We start from the raw sequence: 26,305 nt of genomic DNA, 5'->3' as shown, positions 1-26,305 counted from the left end.
ATAAATAGAATGGCAATAAAAAAAATTTAACGAAGAAATTCAAAAATCTAAAACGATACGATTTTTGCTTATTAGTCAGAGGGTCATTGTACCAATTTTCGTTATCATTGGTTCAGAATTGAAAAATTTGAACCGGCGAGAAGTTTGCAATGTGTTCGGTCGATCGGACGCGCATAAACGCCATTGTTTTCTATGGGAATCGAGATTATTCGGCACATCGTAAAATGAAAAATACATCTGAAAAAACCCGCCGGAGCAACTTTTTCATTTCGCTGTTATTTCTCACAATATTTGAGATTGAGCATCTCATGAAGGTTCACTAAAACTCTATGGTTTTCGATTTTTGAATTTCCCTCTTATTTTTCTGAAATGACGAGTTTACGATCGTTTGTGCTGTTGGCCGTGTTTTCGCCTATTTTTACATAGAGTATTTTCCCTTCGGTATTTTAAGAATTCCTTCATGAAATTATTGCCGAAATATCATAATGGACAGAGGAACATATGAGGAAATGGAATCTGCATCTCTTTCCTGAATATTTAGCTGTGCGGCTAGGAAATTCGGCGAAGTTTTCAACATTACGCGGAAGCTTGATTTGGCTCTCTTTACGCTCATTCAGCGTATGTGCGGCAAAAAATTGTCACACTTTGAGTGAACAATATAGAGGCCATTTTGCCCACAGTGTAATGACTGTGTTTGCTCACCCTTACACCAGGTATAATTGACAAAGTAGAGATGACCCTCACCCCTGGTGAAAAGTAGTTCCAGTAAACAGTGCCTAATTAAATATTCAAATAAATGACCTTTCACCAGCCTCCAAGGGAAAAAAAGATGAAATATTTTATTAGTCCCCACGGACACCGTCCGGGGGGACTTATAGGTTTGGTCATGTCCGTGCGTGTGTGCGTGCGTCCGTGCGTGCGTGCGTGCGTCCGTCCGTCCGTCCGTTCACGCAGATATCTCAGAGATGCCTGAAGCGATTTCATTCAAACTTGGTACAAGGATTACTTCATATGTCATACAGATGCACATCGATTTGTTTTGTGATACGATCCAATATGGCTGCCAGGCAGCCATTTTATTACGATTTTTTCATGTACAGAGCCATAATTCAGGCATATTTCAACTGATTTTATTCAAAGTTGGTACAAGGACATTGACCAATGTCATAGATATGCTTGTCAATTCTCTTTGTGATACGATCCAATATGGCCGCCGTGCGGCCATTTTGTTACAATTTTTTCATGTACAAAGCCATAACTCAGGCATATTTCAACCGATTTTAATCAAAGTTGGTACAAGGACATTGACCTATGTCATACAAATGCACGTCAATTTGTTTTGTGATACGATCCAATATGGCCGCCAGGCGGCCATTTTATTACGATTTTTTCATGTACAGAGCCATTACTCAGGCATGTTTCTAAAGATTTTATTCAAAGTTGGTACAAGGACATTGACCAATGTCATAGCTATGCACATCAATTTGTTTTGTGATACGATCCAATATGGCCGCCGTGCGGCCATTTTGTTACGATTTTTTCATGTACATGAGCCATAACTCAGGCATATCTCAACCAATTTTATTCAAACTTGGTACAAGGACATCGACCTACGTCATACATATGCATATTGACTTGTTTTGTGATACGATCCAATATGGCTGCCGTGTGGCCATTTTATTACGTTTTTTCATGTCCAGAAACATAATTAACTCAAGACATGTATCAAGCAAATTTATTCAAAGTTGGTACAAAGAGATTGACCAATGTCATACATATGTATGTTAATTTGTTTTGTGATACGATCCAATATGGCTGCTGTGCAGGCCATTTTGTTATGATTTTTTTCATGTACAAAGCAGTTACTCAGGCATATTTCAACCGATTTTAATCAAAGTTGGTACAAGGACATTGACCTATGTCATACATATGCATATTGATTTGTTTTGTGATTCAATCCAATATGGCCACCATGTGGCCATTTTATTACGATTTTTTCATGTCCTGAACTACAACTCAGACATGTATCAAGCGAATTTATTCAAAAGTATTTTTATCACAGACCTAATGAAGAGGACTCTATCCTCTCTGAGGACCTGTAGTCAAAGCACCCATTAACAAGTGGGGACTGTGTCATCAACGATGACTTGTTTTATTTATTACGTTTCAAATGCAAGTTTGCCCAGCGTAATACCAAGGCAAACTTTTTATCTTTTGTTAGTCTCTGGAAAACTGAATTTCTTATTTCGTATTTTTTGTACCAAAATTGTAAGAATTATTAGCCAAGCCAATGAGCATATGGTTTCAATGTTTGATGACAAAAGTAGAAACCTGTCAAGGAAATGATAATGACGTCAGATGATGTCAACTGGGTCCACTCTCCGGTTACCATAGTGATCACCTATCCTTCACCGCAAATAAATGTTGACATAATGCTTCCTCATGGTAATGTCCCATGGCTTTGTGCTATATAGCGTGATAACCAGCTTCCTTGTTGTTCTCTTCAGACTGTATGGCTTTGTCCGAATAACCTCTGACATCTCTGCTTTGTCAGTGAAGAAGCTGATGAGACAGCGTTTGACCACTGTTCCATGATGTAAATTCCATTGATTGACGGTTATTGAGAAACCGCTGTTATGACATATTACAACTATCTACTGGATAGTGTTCTGAGAACAATGAAAAATGAACAAAAACCAAGCAGTGCAGCATTTCCATGAACTGGAAACCTGTACTGATGAGGCGGGGGAAAGTAAATTTGGACATGAGTTAAGGTTTCATCTTTGAACAAAGTGAATGGCCTTGTGTTTGTGAATTGAGTCATTGTGCTGGTAATACAACCCCTTGTGTACTTTCAACAAAAGCTTTGGGTAAAAGGAATTGGCAATTGTCACACTCAGAAGACACTGATGCTCTACCTTCCAGCTATTTACAAGAACCAATGAAAAGTCGTGCTCTTCGTTCTTGTAAGAATTGCACATACCTACTTGTCCTGTGTTTGATCCTTGCAAAATTTCATACCAATTCTCATGGAGCCATATTGGAAATTTTGACAGATGTGGTAGATAGCATTATACATAATGATTTTTATTCAAAATTAATTGCAAAATCCAATTCTTTCAAATTATTTCATGAAATACAAATAAATATCTTTTGTCTGTCAGTGTAAATAGATGGTGTAATGTTTCTTAGATTTTACTTGGTCAATCATGGGCATCAGTTGTGTTGACAACAAATCAGGAAATATCTTCCGCTTTTGCATCTTGTGGAACACAACCATCCAGGGAGAAATGCAGATAATTTGGTTGCTATGGAGAATATAGTTGCTACGCATCTGTGTTGGAGTGTTCTTGGAATACAGAAGTTTTTCAAGTATATGGAAATGATGCTCACATATCACAGATGAAGTCGCTTTCAGGGATAGGGGTAAAAGCTCTTTAATTATTGTGCGTAAACTGATTATTCGCTGATACTCAATTTTAGGTTCTCATTACAAAAAGTAGTCTAGAAAAATATAAATAAGAGAAAATAGTAATTCATATACTGGACAAGCAGAATCCAGCTTGGCTTCCCAGCTATTGTTCCAAGATGCAAATTTTGGCTTTTTAAGCATTCACACACTGGGCATTGTTAGGTCAGAGACATACCCCATGCTAGGGCCAAGTTGCTATTTCGGAATGGTTTAGCATGTTCAAAGCTTTGTATTGTGATGTCTGACTGTCTGGCTGGTTACATAAGAGGATCATTGCTGAGTCAGGCTGTCTGGATTAAATATGTGCTCAGGGCCTGTCAACAACCTCAAGGTCATCTGCCTCCAACACAGCGCACATACTTTCTTTGTTTACAATACCCGATCTTGTTTTATCAGTGTCTTATTTTCCTTCATCTAGCTTTCAAGTAAGATATTTTTTTTTCAGAGCAAAAAAAAAATAGGAGGGAAGGCTTTTGGAATAATGTGAAAGCAGCAATGAACATGATCTGGCATAAAGTATGGCCGTATTACAACATTTTGCCAGAGGAGTATCATTGGATATTATAATAAATTTACATATGCTAATGTTACATGCAACATAGATTTGGACATCTCCTGTGATTGACATTGTCTTCAAAGGTTTATGATGTACCATATTCTATAAAGGAAAGAGGAAGTGGGTGTTAAGTGAGGGAGTATTTCGTTGCAGCTGACTTCGCTTTACCAACCTGCAGGGATATAAACCATTTATTGTTGGCATAGTAATGAAGACTGTGTTAGGAAAAATTTAATCTGCATTCACACAGAGACGTCAATGCATGACAGAAACAATCCTGACTACTTCAGTTTATATGGTTGATGTGGCTTCCGTATGAGCTTGAGCTTCATCATCATGTCGCATTGTCATAACTATAATGTCTTCTATCCTGGGAGCGTAAAAATTCCCATCTGCGCACAACATGACATTGTGATTACTACTATTGACAACTACAGAAGGAAAAAAAACCTTTTTTTCCTGCCTTGGGCTAGTTTATTCGCCAGAGCTGACCTTCATCGTATATACGTCAGTGGAGAGTGCCAACAGGAATCTTGATCTGAGATCTTTTAATTGTAATGGTCAAAAGCTGTGCATAATTTCCGTTTGTTGATGAATTCTCCATGCATTATTGAAGGGCAGTCATTTTACATGCACCATGGATGACATTGCACGATTTACTGACATATTTACGTACATGTAGTCTGCCCATAATCAAGAAAATGACTCTTCTTTTAGAGGAAAATTTGTACATTTTGAATTGAAATTGCTGTGAAATCTGAGGATCAGAGATACTGAAAGACATTTGTCCATCAATTCATCATTTGTGAATACTTAAAGAAAATTCACACCTTTCATATCCAACTATTAGCAGACCAATAGCTATTTGGGTGCATCTTATAATGTTAACTATTGTTTGCTCTGTAATGATTTATTAACTGTATAAATTTTGCAGTGTCTGCTGCTATGTGAACAATGCAGTGATCATTTGCATAATTCGAGGTCATGGGATTTGCATAATTTGGCACAGTGTAATTAACAATAAACCTACAGCTTTTACAGTTAGGAGTTAGGTTGTTAGCACTGCTCTGTACTTCAAATGAGGACATACAGGGAGGGGAATCTGCATATATTGGTTTTAATCAGCATTTCTGAAATTTATATCCGTCAAATCAGTCTCTTTATTGTTGTTGAGCATTCAGATCTCCCCCAAGGTCATTGACTTCTCCCCAGTAAGGAAATCAACAATAAGACAGTTTGAGTGTTTCAATCAAGCCGTGATTAATACATTTACAGGTATGCGCTGTGCTAGTGTCGTCCAAATTCCAAACTTGTGACCTTACAGATGATTTCAAGGTTGCCTGGTCACTCTAGCCTGTGGCCAAATGACTCATAGCATTGTTTGCTTGTGAGAAACATTACAGAGAGAGAGAGAGAGAGATAGAGAGAGAGAGAGAGAGAGAGAGAGAGAGAGAGACGGGGAGGGAGAGGGAGGGAGGGCTGGCAGGCTGAGAAGGAAGGTATATGTAGATATATGACAGAAAGGATGGGAGATAACCTGTTGTTTTGATTTCTAAATTAGTCAAAACTCTGCACGGAGAGTGGAACGGTAGAACTATTATAACTATAACATTTTCCGGTATCAAAAGCAAACAAAACATGAATTTGTTAACCCACTGAATATAAGACAATGAGAAAGCAGAGGTGTATGATGTGAAATAAAGCATGTGATCAGGATGTTAGCGTTGACATTATTGTAAATCTTGTTGGTCGGACAAAAGATGAATGTATACACTCGTGACATATAGCGATGTACTTTTGGTTTCATTATTGTTTTTCGCATTTTTTTCTTCAAATCATGAGATGGCATGAATCTTGTCACCTCCAAAGACTTTCGGAAATTGTGAACTATATCAGGAATGTTGTCAAAATTTGACTTTCATGACTCAATTAATTTTGTATGACTACCTGTGTGGTAAAAGGAGTTGTGGGCAAATGCTTTCTGACATGAATTGCTCAGAGAAATGTCATTTGCGGTACATATCCACAGTATTTATTTATTTTTATTCAAGTAAAAATGTTTGTAGCCGTTGTATTCTTAGGTAGTCCTGCAGTTCAATTGTACAAACATTTTTATGATAAAACTATACAAAACAAAGTGAATGATGTGTGATGATGTGCCAGGCTGTGATAGTATCTGTGTCAAAGAATGGTATACATTCTGAATTGAAGCAGCCATCTTGGTAATAAATATGCTTGCTCACGACAGTTTTACGTCAGAAAACTAGTACATGAAGCCTCCATGTTTAGCTGTCTGATGAGCGCCCTTCGCAGATCCCGATGATCAAATTGTTTCTCTCCAAAGGATGGCTGAAAAGCACTGGTACCCATTATTGCAGTATTTGGCAAATTGAACCCACTTTTCCGTGTACCAACAGCTGCTGCACTTCAACTCGCCATTGTTCCCGATCGTTTCTTTGTCAGTCAATGCCAGTGGGAAATTTCAATTTATTCAACCTACTTTTCCGACGAATCTGTACACGTTAGTGACCTACTTAGACGGAATAGCTCGTAAAAATCAACTGTGTTTCCATGCCGTTAGCTTCTCTCTGTGGTCAAATACCTTCAGCAGCTATGTTGTTGCATTTCCTTCAACGTCTGAACAATCATAAGCATGCTGCAGTGCAGCCTCTGTACTTGTACATAAAATTAGATATAGGCAGAATTGTTCGTGAGAATCCAAAATGGCCGCTGCCTGTTGTTTGCTCTATGCCTGCTGTTGTTTGAAGCAAAAATAGATCCAACCTTGAATGCTGATCCTGATGTACAAATTGTAGCAGCAGTATGTTCAATTTGAAATCAAAAGAAAGTCAGATTAAAACTAAGTTTTCTCATGTATATTTTGTGTGTGTACAGAACATTTGATAAAAACACCAAAATCACTAAAATTTACAGCCTTCAAGTGAGCTCCCTGTGTGATAATGTTGCATAATTCGAGTTGAAAATGGCGGGTTTCAAGGCCCACTGACTCTTCAGTAGTGTTTAGACGCTGAAGAATTCCATCAAAGAAAAAAAATGTATTTTTAGTATCACTGGTGTAGGTTCTGGCAAACAGCACATGCAGTTTGGTATCACCTTGAATGCTGGGCAGCTTATGATGGGCTCATCATCACAACCGTTTAACAAGCACACTGTGAAAGAAGCGCACACACTCATTTCATGGATATGGAAATATTCAATTTCCACAACCAGGTTTGATCAGGACAGGAACTGCATTCATTTCCCAGATTTCTGCGCCCGTGTAATTTTTTTTTATTCAAAATTTGACATAATTTTTGAGAATGATATGTGAATTTGAATATTGATGAATGTTAGACTTGTCATCTCAAGGCAGAGATTTCAACCATGATTAGGCCGTTTGTTTGCCCGGCGTTTCCGTTTCCAGCCACATAGTCACTGCTTTGTCTATTCCCTGGTTAATTTTTCACCTGACGAAGGTTATGGTGGCAAAAAATATCGTATAAAAACTATCAGATACCTGGGCATATATTTATTTTGCGGATGAATTCTTTTGTGTAGCTCAGTGCAGTCAAACATGTGAACACCTTGAAGGCATATCACATGATGTTGATTTCCAGCTCCACCTGTGATTCACATGTACACATGTAACTATTTAACCCTTCCCCCCCTTTCCCCTTTGGTCCAGTGTATCTATTATAGGGTTGTACCGAGGTCTGGCAGGGAAAGGAATTGACGGAGACGATAACTGAGCCGGGCCGCGCGGATTGAAAGTGAAGTTGGATTAATCCCGGTAGTAATATAAGGGAGGTTATTGAACTGCCACAGCACAACAAGAAACTATGAACTGAGTGTTCTTTCCGGTGGTATAAAACCTCCCATTGAAGTAATAGGCATTAATGTGAGGTTGTTCAACTCATTCTCTGTGTGTGTAACAATGGCAATATACAATCAACACATCGAGATGTATATTCAAATGAACATTTCATATTTTATTGTGTATTATAGTCAGATGCCCAAAACCCCTCTTATCTGCCTGTAGTTTTAAGGAAAGTGAAAAATTACATTATGACTGCATGAAAATAGGAACCTCATGAAATACTGACGCTTTCTGTGTGTTAAAACAAAGCGACAAGATGCTTATCGTTTGTGTTTATGCTAGATTTCAAATATTGGATCAGCACTTCCCTCAATTATTTTTCAGCAGTAAATTTGTTCGTCGTACCTTGACATTTGAACCTGCCAATTTCATAAGGTACTTCACAAAAGTGACAAAAATGATTTTACTGTAGCTATGACCTTGGGAGTGGAAAACACGGCACATACCAAGTTGGCAGCTTTGTTTCCTCCACGCACATCACAGATTTATAAAAACACTGTGTTTAATGAGACTCTATTGGTCTTGCAGAAAATCTGTCATTAATACAACGTGAATTCAATAAACGTCATTCATTTAATGACAGACATAATGCCCGGCTTAATATCAAACCATAAGTCATTTTCCATCATAACAACCGCAATCGAACATCAAAATCATATCCAAATAATGATGAAAATGGGAGGTAATGCAAGCATTCCAAGAAAAATACTAAGGGTTTTAGGAGATTTTCATCTGACAGTTCAAATACATAATAATTCTTATGTACTACATGCATGTCAATAAATTGTATTTTATGTTTTGATGCAAATTTTGAAGAACAGGGTTTCCTTTGGCAGTTCAAGTATAGCTTTATTGAGTTTCTCCACTTTGCAGTATTTGTAATTATGCTATAGATGTCCCCGTATTTCAAAAGTCAGCCTATTTTCTATGGTTTTCAACCAGCGTGTTAACGAACACTGTAACACAATAATTATCAGAAAGTTTCCAACAAAGAGACCAAATCTTGTCTTTGATTGCGATCAATTCTGTCTTCATTCTCTTTGCTCTCCTTCAGTTTTCTCTAAGGTTTGTTAAAATTTAGCTAGTTTTAGTTCTTAAGCAGTTTCCAACATACATAGTTTGGTAAGGTAAACTGAAATTTGTCAAAACTTCAACGGAGGTCAAAGCTGGTTTTTTTCCCCCAGTTTTCGTCAGTGGAGTCCAAATATTTCTGTAGGAAAACAGTGGAGTTGACTACATAATTTGGAGATGAAAAAAGGTTCAGAAAAATGTGAGTAGATTTGTCAGGACATGGTGAGCAGGGCAAGTGTCGGTCAACTCCTGTGACTGCCATTTAACCTCTGGCCTTATATGGATGAAAACATGGCATTGAAAGCTAGAGGGACAGACCATAGTTGAACGTGACAAAGTACCAGATGCTAATTATTCCCGAAAGAAAAAATAATTGTGAACGCTTCTTATCGGAACAAATAAGTCAACCAATATAGTAAAGAAATGAGTTCTTTGGGAGCTTCTATTAACCACATTAGTGGAATATTTTAGATGCATACCCCCCTGATGCACCCCCACTCCCCCTCCCCAGGCAATCTACGATGATGTCACCTGCACTGACAATTGCTTGTCATGACCTTGATTTCTGGCAACCGGCCAAACAGCCATTGACGCAACACACTGTAAGAACACGACGTACTGTAAGCGCAAGTGGACATTTTGCTGTGTGTGGTGCATCAGTTAAATAACCGCACTACTTGAATCTTCAGTATATTGAGTACCCAATCACGACAATTCTGATTTTCGCATCGTTTTGTCGAGCCGTCCCAGAAGCAGGTATATATAGAATACCTGCTTTTCTCCGGATCAGCCAAAATTCATAGAACTGGGCGGACTGTTTCAACTCGGCTACAGGATAAGAGCATTTCAAGGTAACACTTTATCAATGTTTTTACCACTGAGGGAAAGCATGAAGCCACTAGCTCATGTTGTGATCTTGCCATGTTTGGAGTTTGAAGGAAGTCTAGAAGAGTACGAGAGGCGTGTATCTGTTCAAACAAACTGACACAAGAAAAGGAACATTCAGATATTTGTAACTCTTACCATTTAAAATTTTGCCTTTTTTTCCTGTCAAAAGGAAATGATTACTAAAACATGAATTCAGCAAGGTAAACACCTGTGTAGTAGTATTTTCACCTCCGCAAAATGTTTGCCGACAAGGGGATTGAATTTTTCATTTCTCATCACCACTCACTGGAGTGGTATGGAAATTATCACCGTTAACATTTTACTAATTTTTGATGAAAATATGCTGTTGTTGCTTCGTTCCAAGAAAGTTACCATGTCCTTGAAAGCAATTCTGCATTCCTGGAAAGGGCTTCATTTATTTCTGTACAGTATGTGATATTCTGTTGATTTACTGCGGTTTCAACATCCCACTCAAACAGATATGATTGCACCGTATGTAGATGATGATAACCTGACTTGAAAAGGTGATAAAAGCTCAGCTGAGCTGTGTTGTTTAGCAAAACAAGTGCCCATGTTCAAGGCCACTCTCCAACTTTTTTAATTCCAATCATCGTGATCAATAGTCGGTATTGTAAAGCTGGTGTGAGTCCACCTTTCTGATTTCCCAATGTTTTTCAAAACAGAAACTTTGCCCAGGCTCCCCCATCAGTTACGATTATTGTGAATTTGTGGTCATTTACAATAATCATAAAAAATTTGAATTCATGTCTCTATAATTTAGGTACACATAATCCAATGGTGTGAAATTAAGGTGTAGCTGAAAGGCAAAATGAAACATGCAAATTATTTGCAGTTTAATGATGATTGGTACAAACCGTAGTCTATACTGTCACATTGTCATTGAAGGAAAAGTTCTAAAACAGAAAATGGACAGTAAAGTAGATTGTAACCCCACCAAGATCCCTAAAGTTTGTATAAATAGAGTTTCTTTGGTCATTGTGAACAAAGAAACTTCTTCATCCCACTTTGATGGTAGAAGGAATAGTTGAGGAATGTGTCTTTGTTGGACATGAAACTCGTTAAATGTGAATAAAGTAACACTTCTTTCATAGAGTCAATCACGCTGTGTACAGTATGGGTTGAAGATGAATCTGAGATGTCTTGTATCATAAATAGATCAATCACAGAAAAATAGCTCCTTAAAAGAAGAGACAATAATACATCTTTTATGACTTTATACTAATCTTGCCTGTATGAAATCATACCAGTACGATGTAACCTGTTACAAATATCCAGACATTGAAAAATACAAGACATTATTGAGAATACGGTTTTTATGATGCCATCCTCATTGTTGTCATAGCACTGGTACGAATGGATAATGCTGAAGTGATCAAATCAGCGTTGCCATGGTTAGAACTTGGCATGATGATGATGATGATGATGATGATGATGTTGTTGTTACATGGTATGAAATGACTTGACAAAATGCATATACTCAGCTGACTTTTTTGCCGAATGATCTACTGCATTCCTATTGATATAGGCAATCGGTGAAATGGCCACGTTAATTGCAGTTTTTGTCAAGTGAAATGTGCGATACCAGTGATAAAGATTAATATGCTTATCTCCCTGCCATGTGCAGTGCAAGTTAAATTAATCTCTGGTACCAGTGTGCCTAAAATATGGAAATCTCTGTCACTCAGACAAATAAAGCATTGGTTTTATTTCAAAAATTACATTGTTGTTGAAGGTGAATGCATCAATAACATTATTTTACATCCATGTGGTGTGAGGTCAGTTGAAATGGATTGGATTTATTAAATTTATAATATGAATAATTGGCTTCCTTGTCCAAATATGGTAACACTATGCACATTAAACATGTGTTTTGTTTGTTGTTTGAAATTAACAAGGTCAACATCTTAGGAAGATACGATGAAAATTACAGCTAGGGCAAACAAATTTAAAATAGAATATAACAAAAACTCGAAACCAAATATGCATATCCCTAGTGGCCTATCACAGCAGTACTTTGTCCTATTTTTGTATTCAGCTATAAACTGTATTTGAAATTAAGAAACTATTCATCTAGGAGTTGAAGTGTCAAGGCATTGCACGTCAGTAGGTTCATTTTCATCATCTGTAAGGCTACATTGCCATGTGAGCTTCCTTTGACATCAGTATACCCTTCCATCCCCATTTTAGAATGTAAAAGTCCAACTCGACCAAGGATAACAATTGGATGGTACCAAAATTTGGTGTTGAAAGGGGTGTAAATCAAGTCTCAGGTTGAAATTGAGTACAGGCCAGCTTTTGTGAAGTTGAATATGTTAGCCAGTGTGAAGAGAGCTGTTTACTGTATCTATACTGCTTCAGCATTGCATCTACCTCCCGAGGTGCAATACAAGAGAATGTAATGCTTGGTTCATTTCCAGTTCTAAGTCATGATTGTCAGTTTATGATATGGATATCATAATTCTCCATATTTTTAGATACTTACAAGCATCTCTAGGTTATTGAAAAGCTTCATCAATCACAGCATTTTTTGCTAGGAGGATTCTTCCTGTCATGTTACCACTTGGTGTGGTGACGTCAGGACCAAACGCCAGCTTATGTCGTTGTAAATCTTTCAATGTTGCATTAACCTTAATAAGGTTCATTGTCTCATACACAGAAGTGTACAGTCTTTCTGACAATTTTTGTTGCGTTTTTCACCATCCAATTACACTTTCTATGGTCAGGTGTTTTAACCTGAATTTGCAATGGATTTTTTTTGTATCTCAAGCGGAGAATAGATATTCAACAATATTGAACCTGGCCAATGAGGATTTAAAAACTTGGCCGGTGAAGTCACGACTCAGTTGTTTGTAACATTTGACACTCATAATGGTTCTGTGAGAATCTATTTATCTCATTTATGCAAGTAGGTCAAGTACACGTATAAGATTGGAATGACTTCCATATCACACTGACTTTTTTCCGATATTTTATTTTCTTTGATACCCTCAGGGCTGAGAAGTCTCGGCATGCTGCTAAGATGAGGCGGGACAAAGAAGGCGTAGAGATCGTGGCTTTGGCTAAGCTATTGCCGTTTCCTGAGGAAATTACCTCCAAACTTGACAAAGGCTCAATCATCAGACTGACCACCAGTTATTTACGAATGAAGAAGTTCACACAAAAAGGTACCCGCTGCATTAATCACATCCCTTCCACACAGTTTGGAAAGTTTGGTTGGGTCATCACCAGACCTGGGACTGCCCAAGTATCTCGTTTTATGATCAATAGTGTCTTCCCCCATGCTTCCTTTTTGGTCAAGTTTATGTTAACATGAGACTCATAACATCCCATCTTCTCAGAATAAAGTTTTTGGTGAAGTTTAATCCTTATCCTGCCAGGACTGTCATTTCCCCATCTGTCAAGTCAGTAAAAAGTAGTATTGACCCAAAATCTTTATCTGTTTTCACCTACTCAGCTTGGTATGTTATGGTTGGTTAAGACGGTGAAATTCATATTTACAGTATCAATGTTTTCAGGAACCTTAAAATATTCAACTCCTTGTGAAAAGCAATGTGTGGGACTTGTTATGGCTCCCTGGTTTTAACCAACTTGATCTGAAGGTGACATATGAACTTGGCCTAAGAAGGGCTGCAGTCATTGGCGCTTCGCTCAAAGGTCTCATTAGTACCATTCAACCAAGAAGGAATGTACTTATTTATGTCAAGAAGAATCAAAAGTTATCAAATGATACGCACAAATCTTCTCTGGTATAACTCATTGCAACATCATTAAAAAAACATTCAATTTTAGTTCATGTTCCCTGCGTCCACCCTTTGTTGGAGTCTTCTCTCCTCTCTCTTTTTGGTATTCAGTATGTACAGTATTACATTTTCAAAGACCTCCAAACAATCGAAAAATTTTGGAAAAAAACAGCAGTGCAACTAGTTAATGTACATATTACAAGAAACAACAGGTTGTCATGTTTGCATATCGTTATTATCATTTACAGAGGGAGATGCCTTACTGGAGGAACTTAAACAACAACAAACTAAAGCAATTACCAATGGAGAGGAGACAGAATGCAAAGAGATTGCCAAGAATAAAGTTGAAGAGGGAGCTCTCATGCTTGAGGTAGACGACTTGTCCATGTCTCTCTCAGTTCCTTCTTACCTCCTTGAGAAATCAAAGCACTGTAATCCATCATAGACGGCATAATTTGGAACTGTTCCAAGCATTGCCACTTTTCAATGATAAGGCTGATTTAGAATAATAATACATCTTAATCTGTGCCTATTTATTTATCTATTTTTTTCCCTTTGTAATGGCACCATAAATCAATCATCTATGGATGGTTAGTCACGGGATGATCCGTGTTTTTTTTCACATCTGAGGGCAAAGATGTTCTATTTTCCACCAAGGACAAGCTAGAAATCTAAGAAGAAGAATTAGCCAAGGATGACGGTTGCGCCTGGTACCTGTCAGGACTTGAGGGATGAGGTCCAAATGTTACGCTAGAAATGTACGCCAATGTCGGGAAACCCTAACTTTGAAAGTCTCGGTCCAGCTGCGTTGATGGTTGCTCACTGGAACCATTAAAGCAATTAATTTCCTCCTGTTTGCTTAATACTGTTGGCAGTTTTCCCCTGTCAGTGTTTTCTTTTTTTTTTGATGGAAAAAAGTGGCACTTGTGTAGAGCCAGCGTGTCAATATACTGTGTCAGTGTGCTGTTTAACTCCAGGGCAGCACTAACTGCTCTACCCTTGACACACTGTAGGTATGGGGTCCCTGTACTTGCATCAGTTGAAGGCCACCCAGTTTAAATGTAACAGATTGGTCTGACTCCTGGATTCAATGACCGGCAAACATCGCTTGCGTTGTGTGAAGGCATTTTCGGTATCCGAATGAAGGGGAAAATATACATACATGCACACCGAGCATTTGTCTTCTGGTTTATTTGAATTGAGAACAATTTATGTCAGTTGACAGCCGCCATCCTACACAGAGTAGGAATTGTAACATGGAGTAGGGGAATTGTAACATAGTGTAGGGTCTCCGTAGGCTTCAGTTCATTGGATAATGATTAACATGTGGGCAGGGATGTTGAATAAAACAGCCGTAGGGAAAATAAAAAAATAAATTCCTTTTCGTGTAACTCCTCTTACCGTAAAGGTCGTAACTATCAAATAAAGTGGTTACGTTTTCCTCCAGAAAACATGGAAAGGCTGAACTCCGCAGTCATCATAGGCTATTGATCACCTTTAATCATATTAAACTAGATCTTCTTGGTCATACTTTTGACTGAAAACATGGACATGTTGAACTTCCAGTCATTTACACTTATCTATCTCTGTAAACGTGTGAAACGGCATTGCTAGAAATCATTGACTGTTTGCAGGTGGTAGGCAGATTGTAAAATCTCTCAACGTAAAGCTTGCTGTTCAGTTTGAGCTATGACATTTATCTTCAATAGCATTACAATTTTTTTTCTGTCAGTGATATGCTGCCTACTGCACAAATTGGACTTCTCATGAATTACAAAGATTTTGTGAATGTTATTTCAGCCACAAACTGTGTGGCCAAGGGCAACATTGATAATTACGCTGACATTTGTACTAATCTCTCCTATCCCACTTCTTTCTATCTTTTCCCGTTTCAGTCATTAAATGGCTTCGTCATATTTATATCCCGGAAAGGACGCGTTCTCTATGTGGCTGATAATGTTGTTAAACATCTTGGTATTCCACAGGTATGTAATACGGCAATGCACATGTTACTTTTGTAACTACTTTATTGGATATGACAGCAAGTCTTCCTCCCCCGTTCATGAAATCTGATTATAGAATGTAGGGAATGAAGTCAAGGCTGCTTCTCTCTTGTAAGGTTTTTCTTATGCCTTTTTCACCCAGTATTCTTTGAAATTGCTTCACACATCTCTCGTATATGAAGAGGAGGACTTGAATAGTTGTTGTTTTTCTGTGTGTGTAAACCTCCAACTATTGCTGTGTGAGTTATCTTTCTACATGTATGTGTACCCTCCTTTCTGTCTGATCCATTTTCTGCTCTGTGAAGCATTGCTGTCAATCTGCACATCGGTTTTGTCCATCTCTCCCTATCTATACTCCAAGTCTCTTAATTCATAAAGTCACCCAGCACTTGCCAAGTACTTGCCAAGAAATAAAAACAAAAAAGAAGGCCAAATTTTTATGAATAAATAGACTCTGTCAAGAGTCATTTGAAGCCATTGTTATGAGAGTTTTTCGCCTTGTTACTGCAGCACGACATGATTGGAAACAATATTGTGGAATTCATCCATCCGGATGACCAAAAAGAGCTGGCAAAGCAATTCATAGTGAAGAGACCAGGTCAGCAGTCCTACAGTGGCTATGGAGTCAATGATTCTGGAGACTCGCCGCTGTCCATGGAGGTTCATTTCTTTGATGATTCAGGTATGTCTAATTTAACCCTATCACCACCATGGTTTGGCCCAAACCTATTGTTATCACTGGTTAGAGTGGACCTGTACACAGGGACTTTAGGGGTGAAAAGGTTAAAGTTGGCAGTCAGCAGTTGTTTTCTCATTGAATTATATTAATGGGAACAGTAGCTAAAACATCTGATATTGTTTTACAGTGACTGTTACCCCCATGTCAATTAGAATATGATGTACTTTACACTTGAACTTCCATCACCATGGCCATGCGATATAATCCTCTTTCTACCAGACTCCGTAGACAAACCATAGAAATAAATACAACTTGGCAGAAAGAGGATTAACTTTTCCTCACTAAGGGTACAGGCACATTTGTATTGATAGTGTTGACCCTTCAATGAAGGTGTAAAGGACATGTTTTATCATAAAACTATGCTAAAAGTTTTATCATCAAACAATGACGATCTGTACAGTTCATTGTGGTTTTAGCAAATATGACCGTAATGCCACATAAGTGGATTTTGAAGACTATTATACCATAAAAGTGAGGATCATAAAAGAAACGAGAAACCTGTCAAACATAACCACTGTCCCTCTGAACTTTTCATACCATGAAATACTGGGATTTTAGATTTTTTCCCTGTGTTTGTGGTATTCCAAAGCTTCTGATTGCTAAGCTACAGTTGTAAACTTTACATGTATATTTTGACTGTTTTTATTGCATTTCTGTTTTATATATACATGTACTTTGTATAGGCTACCTTGTCTTGGTTTACTCCTTAAGGTGCTAGGTGTGTCAAAACACCGATATTTGATTAGCTAGTCAGCACAGGACGTGTAGTGTGTTAGATGTGTTGTTCTTGTTAATAACTGATTTCAAGTCAGGATAGAAATTTAGTTTTCAAAAAGAACAATACTTCCAATGGGGATGCATATTGTGTTGATAAGGCAAATATCTGATATTTGTTATTGTCCAGAGCTCTGCTGGAGCAAATCTAGAGAATTATCTCTGTCTGGCATAAACAGAAGCAACATCAACGCCAGTGTTTTTAACCTGTATTTTGAAGAATTATTTTAATGATTAAGTCTTACTTTGACATACTTTGTGTTAACATTACAGATAAGACAAAAAGCAGCTCAATAGTCGATTATATACAGGAAAGGTCTTTCTTCATGAGGATAAGATCAGTCACACCAAAGAAGGGAACTGGTGGTAAAGGAAAAGTGATTGGCTACAGGGTAAGTGGATATGTAACGTACACAGTGATTGGTGGAATCTAGTGACCACCATGGCTCTTGGAATCTTACACTTTTCTGAATGCGTCAGGACATGGAACTTCACCTTGCTCCTGCTTCCTCTTCTGAGTGATAGGTGTGAATTTACCATCCCCCTCAAACGGACAAAGTCACTTCTTCCCTGTAAACATATTCCAATATATGATAATGTGTTCTTGAGTGCGTATTAAGAAGCAAAACATGAATGTGCCAGAGCTGTAGAGAGTTTGACAGCGCAAAAGATTTTAATTAATTTATGGACATGGGGATTTCTCTCTCCCGGCTACTCCATTCCATCCTCACCGCCATCAACACCGGGTGTCACTTACAAGGATACCTCAGTCGCCACTGAGTAGTTCAATCCGCAAACAAGATGCAAGTCAGCGCCTGCCCACCTGTCAGGAAGCGGCCAATCTCGTAAGGTTGCAAGGGTTCATGGCTAGACTGGAGTAAATGTCACATACAGGGCACAGATTGTAAAGTTTGTGAAGTAATTAACACCTGTCGAAACAAAACATCACTTATACAAAATGTAATGTGTGTCGTAATGTGAATGGAAGTGAGTTGTGGTATGGTCATAAAAATTCATTAGTTATGATGTCTGCCTGTTTGTTTGTTTGTTTTATTCTGTCAGGTTAGTCTGTTGTGGGTCATAGATACGGATCCACATTTGACACCTCATTCATGATGAGTTATTTCCACATTTCAACTCAAGGATAACATATGTCAACTCCAAAGTACTTGTTTACGATTACAAAATTATCAAAATACCAATTATACCTGTACACATGGAAATTTTATGAATAGCATTTTGATTAATATTCCCAGTGGCTTGAACTTAAAATATGAGATGTGTTTTAGTTACAGTGTAACCTTTTCATTGATTAACCTTGCTATAGTATCTGGTATCTGCTGATGTAAACACAGATTTTCTTGTCCTTCGTCGTTCCTACCAAAGTTCACCACTACCAAACAGAGAGCAAAGCATACTGATGCTCGCTCTGCTCCCGAAGTGAAAATGTATAATTAACTTCACATAAAACATCTTGTGTTTATACAATACTGACATATCTCTTAATAAGGGGGCACAGAAGGTTTGAAAGGGAAAAGAGCCCTCAAGTGATGATAAATGGACGAGGTTGAAGGATTTTAACCCAAGGATTATGGCAACTCGGAATGAACTTTACAAATCATACATGAAGCAGGGTGAAGCTGAAACGAGGAGAAGTGGCATGTTTTGGATGCGTGTTTAGCATCTCAGAGTCAGAGAGTTAACTCTTTAACGCTGTCAATCATTAACTCATTACATTGGGAGACACCGTTAATGGAATTGATTCTGGTGAATTCACAGCCTTGATGGTTTTATCTGATATGTAATGATAATCATGCGTTGGTATCAATCTTCATCAGAACTGTGACCTCAAAATGGGCATAGAAAGCAATTGGAGAGAGCAAGAGAAAAAATCTCACACAGACACATAACAGAAAAAAACAAATATTGTCAATTCCAATCCTTTGAGAATACTCAAGCCCAACTAAGAAGAAACTTTTAATCAGTTCTGAATACCATTTTGTCTGGATACATATGTAAAAGTTCACCTTTTATTTATTCATGTACCCAGCTTATCTTTTATGTTGAGGACAGGTTTGTGAGACTCTCACATCACCTACCTACCCCCTTACCATCCAAGTAACCACCTTAGTGGCAGAAGAATTGTATCGTTCCGATATCACCCATATTTCTTTGATTCAACAGAATGAGACAAAAATGAAATTGTTGATTTCAAACTGACTTCAGTGAAACAGTTCAGTGTTTGAAATCACTGACGTTAATACTTGCTTTTGAAATTTTAATTTGGTTGCATGAGGAGAACACCCACGTACACTTCTAGCTTAAAGTTGTCTCGAGGCCATCTCGTTAGAGTCGAAAATTTACCCCTCGCATCATTCATCCTTGTTTTGGGAGTAGAGGTGTAGATATTCCATGGAAACAAGGATGTTATGCAGACCATCTCATCCCACCTGTATTGCCTTGTGGGCTTGTTTTGGGGCTGATCTGTCTCCACTGATTGACGAGAAGCCCGTGCATTGTCACTACTTGTAATTAGATCTCGGAAAATCAGTTAACTTACAGAATGAAGCACAGGTGGAGGTGGGCAGGCAAACAGGCTTACTCTAAATAATTTCTTACTTGTTTACAAAATCTGAAGCAAAACATCGCTGTTGTTTTGATATCTCATGATTACACCTCCTCACTTTCTGCAGTATCTGATGGATATTGAATTTCATCCTAATCCACAGATGAAAACTGTCGATGCTAGATTCAGTGAACAATCCATACAAAGTAGTGCAAGTGGAAATTTTGCTGAAACGTGAAAAATAGTCAGTGATTATCTTAATATCAAGTCAAGTCCATCATTACTTAATCCGCAAAAATGTTAGGACGAAATGAAGCCACAACTGAAATGCCGCTACCAGTAATCGTGAATCTTGACTTTGTACGTGGGTGTTTGTATCCCTGCCGGAAGGTGGCAACTTTCCGGAGAGTTCTCCCAAGGACAGTAGGTGTATTCTCCGCATGGCTTCCATTGACTACATTGATTTCCATTTGCGTTACTGCATATTGATCATTTTACCGAATCAAGCAGCTTCAACTGTTTTAATCATTGAGGGGGAAAAGATCACCCGCAAGTTGATCGGAAAGTCCCGTCTGAACTTAATGGAATACTGGTGAAATACATGGTTGCAAAGGTGTTTATTTGGAATTTTGTGTTTTGTTTGTATCATTAACCTTGTATTTCATGTTCAGGTTATCGTTTCACTGCTCATGGATTTGATTTTTGTATTTTTTTTTTTGACCGCAAGTGAGTATCAGAGGCTGGTTGAGTCTTTCAGGATCAGACTTTTATCAAAATACACGGGCATCAATTCTCAAAATCTGCCGCTGATTATATACTAGAAGATCAAATCACCCACATCATGTGTACCAGTAGCTTCTAGGAATTTTTGCTCTAAACTGAAATGTCAAAATGAGGTACATTTTATCATGCCCACACATTTTACAATATTACACAAAGAATGGATGCCCTTCGTGTAACATTTCAAAGAAGGCAATTTTTGGCCTGTTATGTCAGCTGGCGATGCAAATTTTCTTTGGGTTTTGGTCAAAAAGCATGCATGCGGCCACTGAGAAAATAGCTTTTACAGTGCCTTAGGTTCTGGAAGTCCTTTGCAAAATGTTTGTTTGTTTAATGTCAGGAACCTTGTAAATGTTACATTTACTACCCCCTCACGCATTTCTTGGACTTTCTCTGAGCAAATTTCCTTCTTCAGAAAGGAGTTCATCTTTGATTTGATTCAGTACATTTTGATTCATTATCTCCCAGTGTTCAGAAGAAAGTAAAGGTCTCCCTCTGGGAACAATGACTTCCAAGATTCGGACCAATTATATTAAAATGATGCAGCGTGGCATTTGAAGGACAAAGCTAGCTCTCCAATAGAATGCATAGCTAGCTAGCATCAGTGCTCAAAATTATACCATTTACGTTCACATGAGGAGGCGCACCCACAGGTGCTTGAAGAGTTCAATGTACAGTGTGTAAAAAGGGAAGGTATGATACAGTTCTGCCATCTGGACCCATAAAGCCAATAAAATTCTATGTATTTCACTGCATACAGCTAAATAGCCACCATACATCGATCGAAAAATTCCTAGTGTCCCAGTGTAACAGATGCTAATCCTGATTTCGTTCCACTTTCGACTGAAATATTCCTGTTTCTGCACAGTCTCCTGGTCTTACATCGGGTTTTGGCTGCCATTGTGAGTAAATCCAGGTTTGCATGTTTCAAACTTACGCATTATACACAAGAGGTACATGGCTACACCAATATAAACCTTTATGCAGTGGTAATTGTCATACTGTATGAGATTCACACACATCTCCCATTTTTTCTGCGCATACCACATTGGACAACCTACAGTATCTGCCTCTTGGTGTAATGAAGATGCACATGAAAGTCTGATGTCAATTTTGTACCGAGTAGGGCTTAATAGAACAAAAAAGTTTCATATATTACCTCTTAACTTACAAAATGATACTTAAACTTAAAGGGGTTACCATCTTTTATGTTGGCAGCATTGAGGTCTCATTGAACAGTGGTTTTTAGTGCATTACTTCAGGATTAAAGATAAATGGAAATTAAACCTACCGCTGTCATCAAAATTAAGAAAAATCCATACCACGTATAAAAGATGAATAAAAAAATGATCAAAAGAGTTGGGTAATGAATGAAACACATCTGTGGTTTGCTTGTTATTTCAACATTCTTCGGTTGCCACACCCATGTTGTTTCAGCTTTCCAGCAAGACAATGGCAAAACTGCACTCTGCCATGATGTATATTAATCGTACCCACTTCTCAGAACGTGTGCACCCATATATCTTCTAGTTCAAACACAATAAAACTTTGCCAACAATTTGCAGCAAATACAATCACTGTGTGTTATATATCTTCACAATTCAATCCTTCCAAAAAATTTCTTGGATTTTTTTGCAACTTTATGTGAAACAGGAACTATGTAGCAGTACGTGAAGTCAGGGCTGTACAGCAAAGATATATGAAATTAGTAGATCAGCATAGATATATGCAAATCCAGTTAGCATCATTTTCAGGTTTTCAACCTTACACCAGTGACTGCAATACAAATACCTGTGTATCAAAAAAACTCTCTGTGTCAGTGGTGTAAAGTGTGCCTTAACATTGCCAAGATTCAAGTTTAAAAATAAATTGCAGTTTTTCATGGAAGGCCGCCCACACATTTGACCCAGCACAAACTTTCTAAAAAGCTCTAGCATATTTCTTTCAAAATCGCAGAAAGGTAATTACTTGATGAAAATTTTATGAGAGAAAATGATCAGACAAGCACTGTTGGAAATTGAATAACTGTAAACACTTTTGCATGAAGGTGTGGGCGGATAGTAAGAAATTAAATGCAAGTATGTAACAGTTTATTAAAATAAAACCTGCATGAATGCAGAACTGCTTTCGGGTAGTGTGATAGATGGTGAAAAGTACTCTTCGTGACTTAAACCATTCGCTATCAGGTAGTGTGAAAGATGTTGAAAAGTGCTCTGTCATGACTTAAAGTATCGTTTTGTTTCATTACAGCTGGTCCAGTGCTCTGGACGACTGAAGTTGAAGAGTTCATCAAATAGCAAAGGCTACAACGTGGAGGGGTTAATTTGTATCTGTCGGCCTGCGCAACCGAGTCCCATTTTGGAGATTCGGATGGACGGCAACATGTTTATGAGTCGTCACAACCTGGATATGAGTTTCACATTTTGCGACCCAAGGTGAGCTGGTTTATTTACATTTTTACTGGAAATTGTTGTTGACAAAATGCTGAATGTTGGATGACAGCCAAATAAATATCCGAGTCGCCGCGTTCGATATGTTCACCTCGTTGAAATGTCACCGGCAGTACATTAACCTCTGCTTTAGCACATCAGTGTACTTTGTTTGAGTCACCAATGCAAACGCTTCTGTCAGCAACGCTTCCTGAGCCAATTGTTATTAATGATTCGAAATTCCTGTTCAGATGTTGCACTTTGAATGAAAAGAAAATACGTTTGCGCAAATAAACACGAAGGTCAGAGATTTGTTTTAATATTCCAACTGATATTTGCATATGTCAACTTGAAAGCATATGTTAAGAAATTATTTGCGAGAGATCATGGTGAAAATTGAAAGATTCCACGCAAGATGCCACAATAAATCTCAAAATGTAATTACACTGGTCTCAAAGCCAAAATTTTGAGACACCCACATAGATGACTATAATCTGATGTTTCAGGCTGGATAAAATGAAAATAATTTTCATTCTGTTGACTTACCAATACAACCATTGTGACGTTAATAACTCTGAAAGGTTTATAGCAGTAACGATATCCCTGTCTTTCAACAATGTGGGTAGCTCCAATACTGGTGCCGATTGTTGTGGGAGGATGAGGGTAAAAAAGTGAACGTATGGCCCATTTAGTAAATACAGAAGTTGATTAAACCAATTCATCAATAGCATGGACACCTAGTGATGGAAATATGTGGATACTTTGCTGAAGAAAACTTTTGCCAATATTTGACCAGCCTCTCTCCATGGCAAACATTGCCCAGCATTTTGCATGTTGCCAATAGTTACGCCTGCGGTAATCAGGGTTTCTTTCTCTGTTACCGTGATGATAACAAAGTGACTAGGTGTTTAAAGGCATGTGGTGAAAGGTAAAAGACGTAAATAGATAAATGCCATTGTAGGAAACTTAAGTGCATGAGTTCAAACCGTGGACTGGAATAAAATTTCAGTACAGGTGAATTTAAAAAGTTGACCAAGTCAATATCAGATCCATGGATTTTAATCATTTCTGTGGCTGGAGTTTGTGTTATATTTAAGTTTAAATGACTATTTTATTACACTGTTTCCGCAGAATTATAACTTTGGTCGGGTATGAGCCTCATGAACTGATCGGGAAAACTGCCTACCAATTCCACAACCCTTTGGATGTCGGCAAGATCAGTAGCTGTCATTCAAATCGTGAGTAGAAACATTCTCTGATTTTCTGACACGATGTCTTCAACAGTGCTGCAGCCTATTTGTTTCAAGAGATTGACTGAAGCAAGTAACAGGGACAGGGGGAAGGGATGGGATCTCGGGATTGGGATGGACGTTTTACAGGAAATTCATTCTCATGCAGAATTGAGCCAGAACAATTTTCTCTGACTTTCAAGAATTGTTGTAGCCAGGGGTTTTTTAAGCTGTTAAATTTTTAACAGTGACAAAAAAGAAGCCTGAAAGTTAGGTAATGGAAGTCAATTCTAGATCGCTGTGTTTCATCTTTGCCTGTCATTGTACATATACTTGTGTTGAATCATATTTGTTTGACTTTTTATGGGTTGGCCAGAATAGTTAATCAAATCTTGCCCATGTAACTTTTTGTACATTCTGACAAAAAATGTGTGAAAGTCTAGAGTTATGTTGCAGGGACTTGAATAAATTAGTACAAGTTAGAAGTATTGAAAACATGGGGTTGCTCAATTATAAGACCCCCTAAAATTACACCCATTTCATGTTGTTGACCCCAGGTCTCATAATCGGACGAATATGGTGTATTATATTGTCCCGTTGCCAAAGTCTACTTTTTTCCGGTTTTCAGATTAGTTATATAATGTGCATACAATAACCTTCAAAAGTTTTGCAGTGGGTCCAGAACTTGGCAATATTTCAAGGTGGAGTTCTTCACATGCACATACGTTTCAGAGTTCACAATACCCACTTATACATTCATTAACCATGACAATCATCGCTATTTTTTCTCATTTTCAGTGATTGTGAAGGGTACTAGCGTTAGTAAGTACTACCGATTCCTTGGCAAACACAGTGACTGGATTTGGATGCAGACTAGAGCCACCATTATCTATAACACTAGCAATGAAGCCCAGTATGTGGTCTGTCAAAACTACGTAATAGGGTAAGTAATGTTGTCTGCGTGTGTGCAAAATCCTTTACCAGTATTGTCCCTCAATAAATCTTGCCTTCACTTGTGATATGCTAACCATACACATTTCTCTCTGCACTTCAGTTTCTCACAAACTCTTCTGAAATTGTAGAGATTTCTTCTAGAGTAAATATTGAATTGATATTATTGCATCTTTGTGTATGCATATATCTGTATATGTGTCTTGTAACAATGTCCTCCCCAATGCTCCAGATTGGAAATGTATGATGGTCTGGGGTCTTGGAGTTTAAAGAATTTGTATGTTATATTTTTGGTATTAAATCTAGACACAACAGAGCAAGGTAACATTGTAGTATCAACAGATATTTTTCCAAGGCAGTAAGCTTTCAGAAGTTACCCAGGGTTCCCTCAGTGTGCATTGGTGGAAGAGAAATCTTTCCAAGTTTCCTGCAGCATACACCTATCTTCTCAAACCTTTGAACATAGTATGTTGTACTCAAGTCCCCATATCCAAGTCTCTGCTGTTGTGGTTAGTGTCTCGATGATTGACACATGATTCCTCTATGATGAAACTGTGTCCATATTTGTATTCAGTTCAACTGCAAACATGGGCTTCTCGTTTCCTTGAGTTCTTTCACCCAATTTAGATATATTTCAGAACGAAATATATTACCAACAAAACCATTGAAAATAAAACAGTTGTAATCAAAGCTTGGAAGAAACAGGAATACAGGTGGATATATAGCTCTGTATGCATGGGTTTGGCACATAGTCAAAGTGGGAGGGCATAGCTGTTAGATCATGGACCAGCCATACACTGCATGTGTAAACCTACTTTCTTCCCTTTCATGATAGTGCGGTTCTGTGGCTGCAGTATGATGTGTGGCTTGAACCATGTTTTAGGAAAGAGGACACCATAGGATGAAGGATAGAAATCTATGCAAATACATGTATAATGCCACATTGTGTTCTGAATAGTCAAAAACACTTTTCCTGGTTGATCGGGCTTTTACATGCTCTAAAAATGAGTGCTGCGTATTTAAAAAGTGGATTCCTCTCAATGGATACAAGGTCTTACGGTATCGTTCAGTGCACACATCTGTTAACTGATGTGTCACAGATTTGCACCGAGACAAGTGAAGGCTGAAGATGAAATTTGAAAGAGGAAATTACCAAGGTTAAACGTTTAATAAACTTGGCTTTCATGGAATATTTCGAGGCACCAGCAC

The 26,305-nt window shown here is 38.0% G+C and overlaps 1 protein-coding gene across 2 annotated transcripts in view; it reads left to right on the top strand.

Moving 5' to 3' along the window:
- Window positions 1-26,305, top strand: part of LOC139150212 (hypoxia-inducible factor 1-alpha-like) — a 73,656-nt gene that overhangs the window by 36,633 nt on the left and 10,718 nt on the right. The window contains exons 1-9 of one of the 2 annotated variants that reach the window (XM_070722438.1): window positions 9,571-9,827; window positions 12,877-13,049; window positions 13,874-13,995; window positions 15,521-15,610; window positions 16,139-16,310; window positions 17,415-17,533; window positions 22,738-22,922; window positions 24,048-24,154; window positions 24,944-25,088. In XM_070722438.1, the coding sequence (XP_070578539.1) occupies window positions 12,905-13,049; window positions 13,874-13,995; window positions 15,521-15,610; window positions 16,139-16,310; window positions 17,415-17,533; window positions 22,738-22,922; window positions 24,048-24,154; window positions 24,944-25,088 (1,085 nt within the window). In that variant the 5' untranslated portion in view covers window positions 9,571-9,827; window positions 12,877-12,904. Of the gene's footprint in view, window positions 1-9,570; window positions 9,828-12,876; window positions 13,050-13,873; window positions 13,996-15,520; window positions 15,611-16,138; window positions 16,311-17,414; window positions 17,534-22,737; window positions 22,923-24,047; window positions 24,155-24,943; window positions 25,089-26,305 lie in introns of those variants that run through there. The other variant, XM_070722437.1, reaches the window with a different exon arrangement.

This window comes from Ptychodera flava, chromosome 14 (genome assembly GCF_041260155.1).
Source record: "Ptychodera flava strain L36383 chromosome 14, AS_Pfla_20210202, whole genome shotgun sequence".
Taxonomy (NCBI): Eukaryota; Metazoa; Hemichordata; class Enteropneusta; family Ptychoderidae; genus Ptychodera; species Ptychodera flava.
This window is presented reverse-complemented; position numbering and strand designations above follow the sequence as displayed.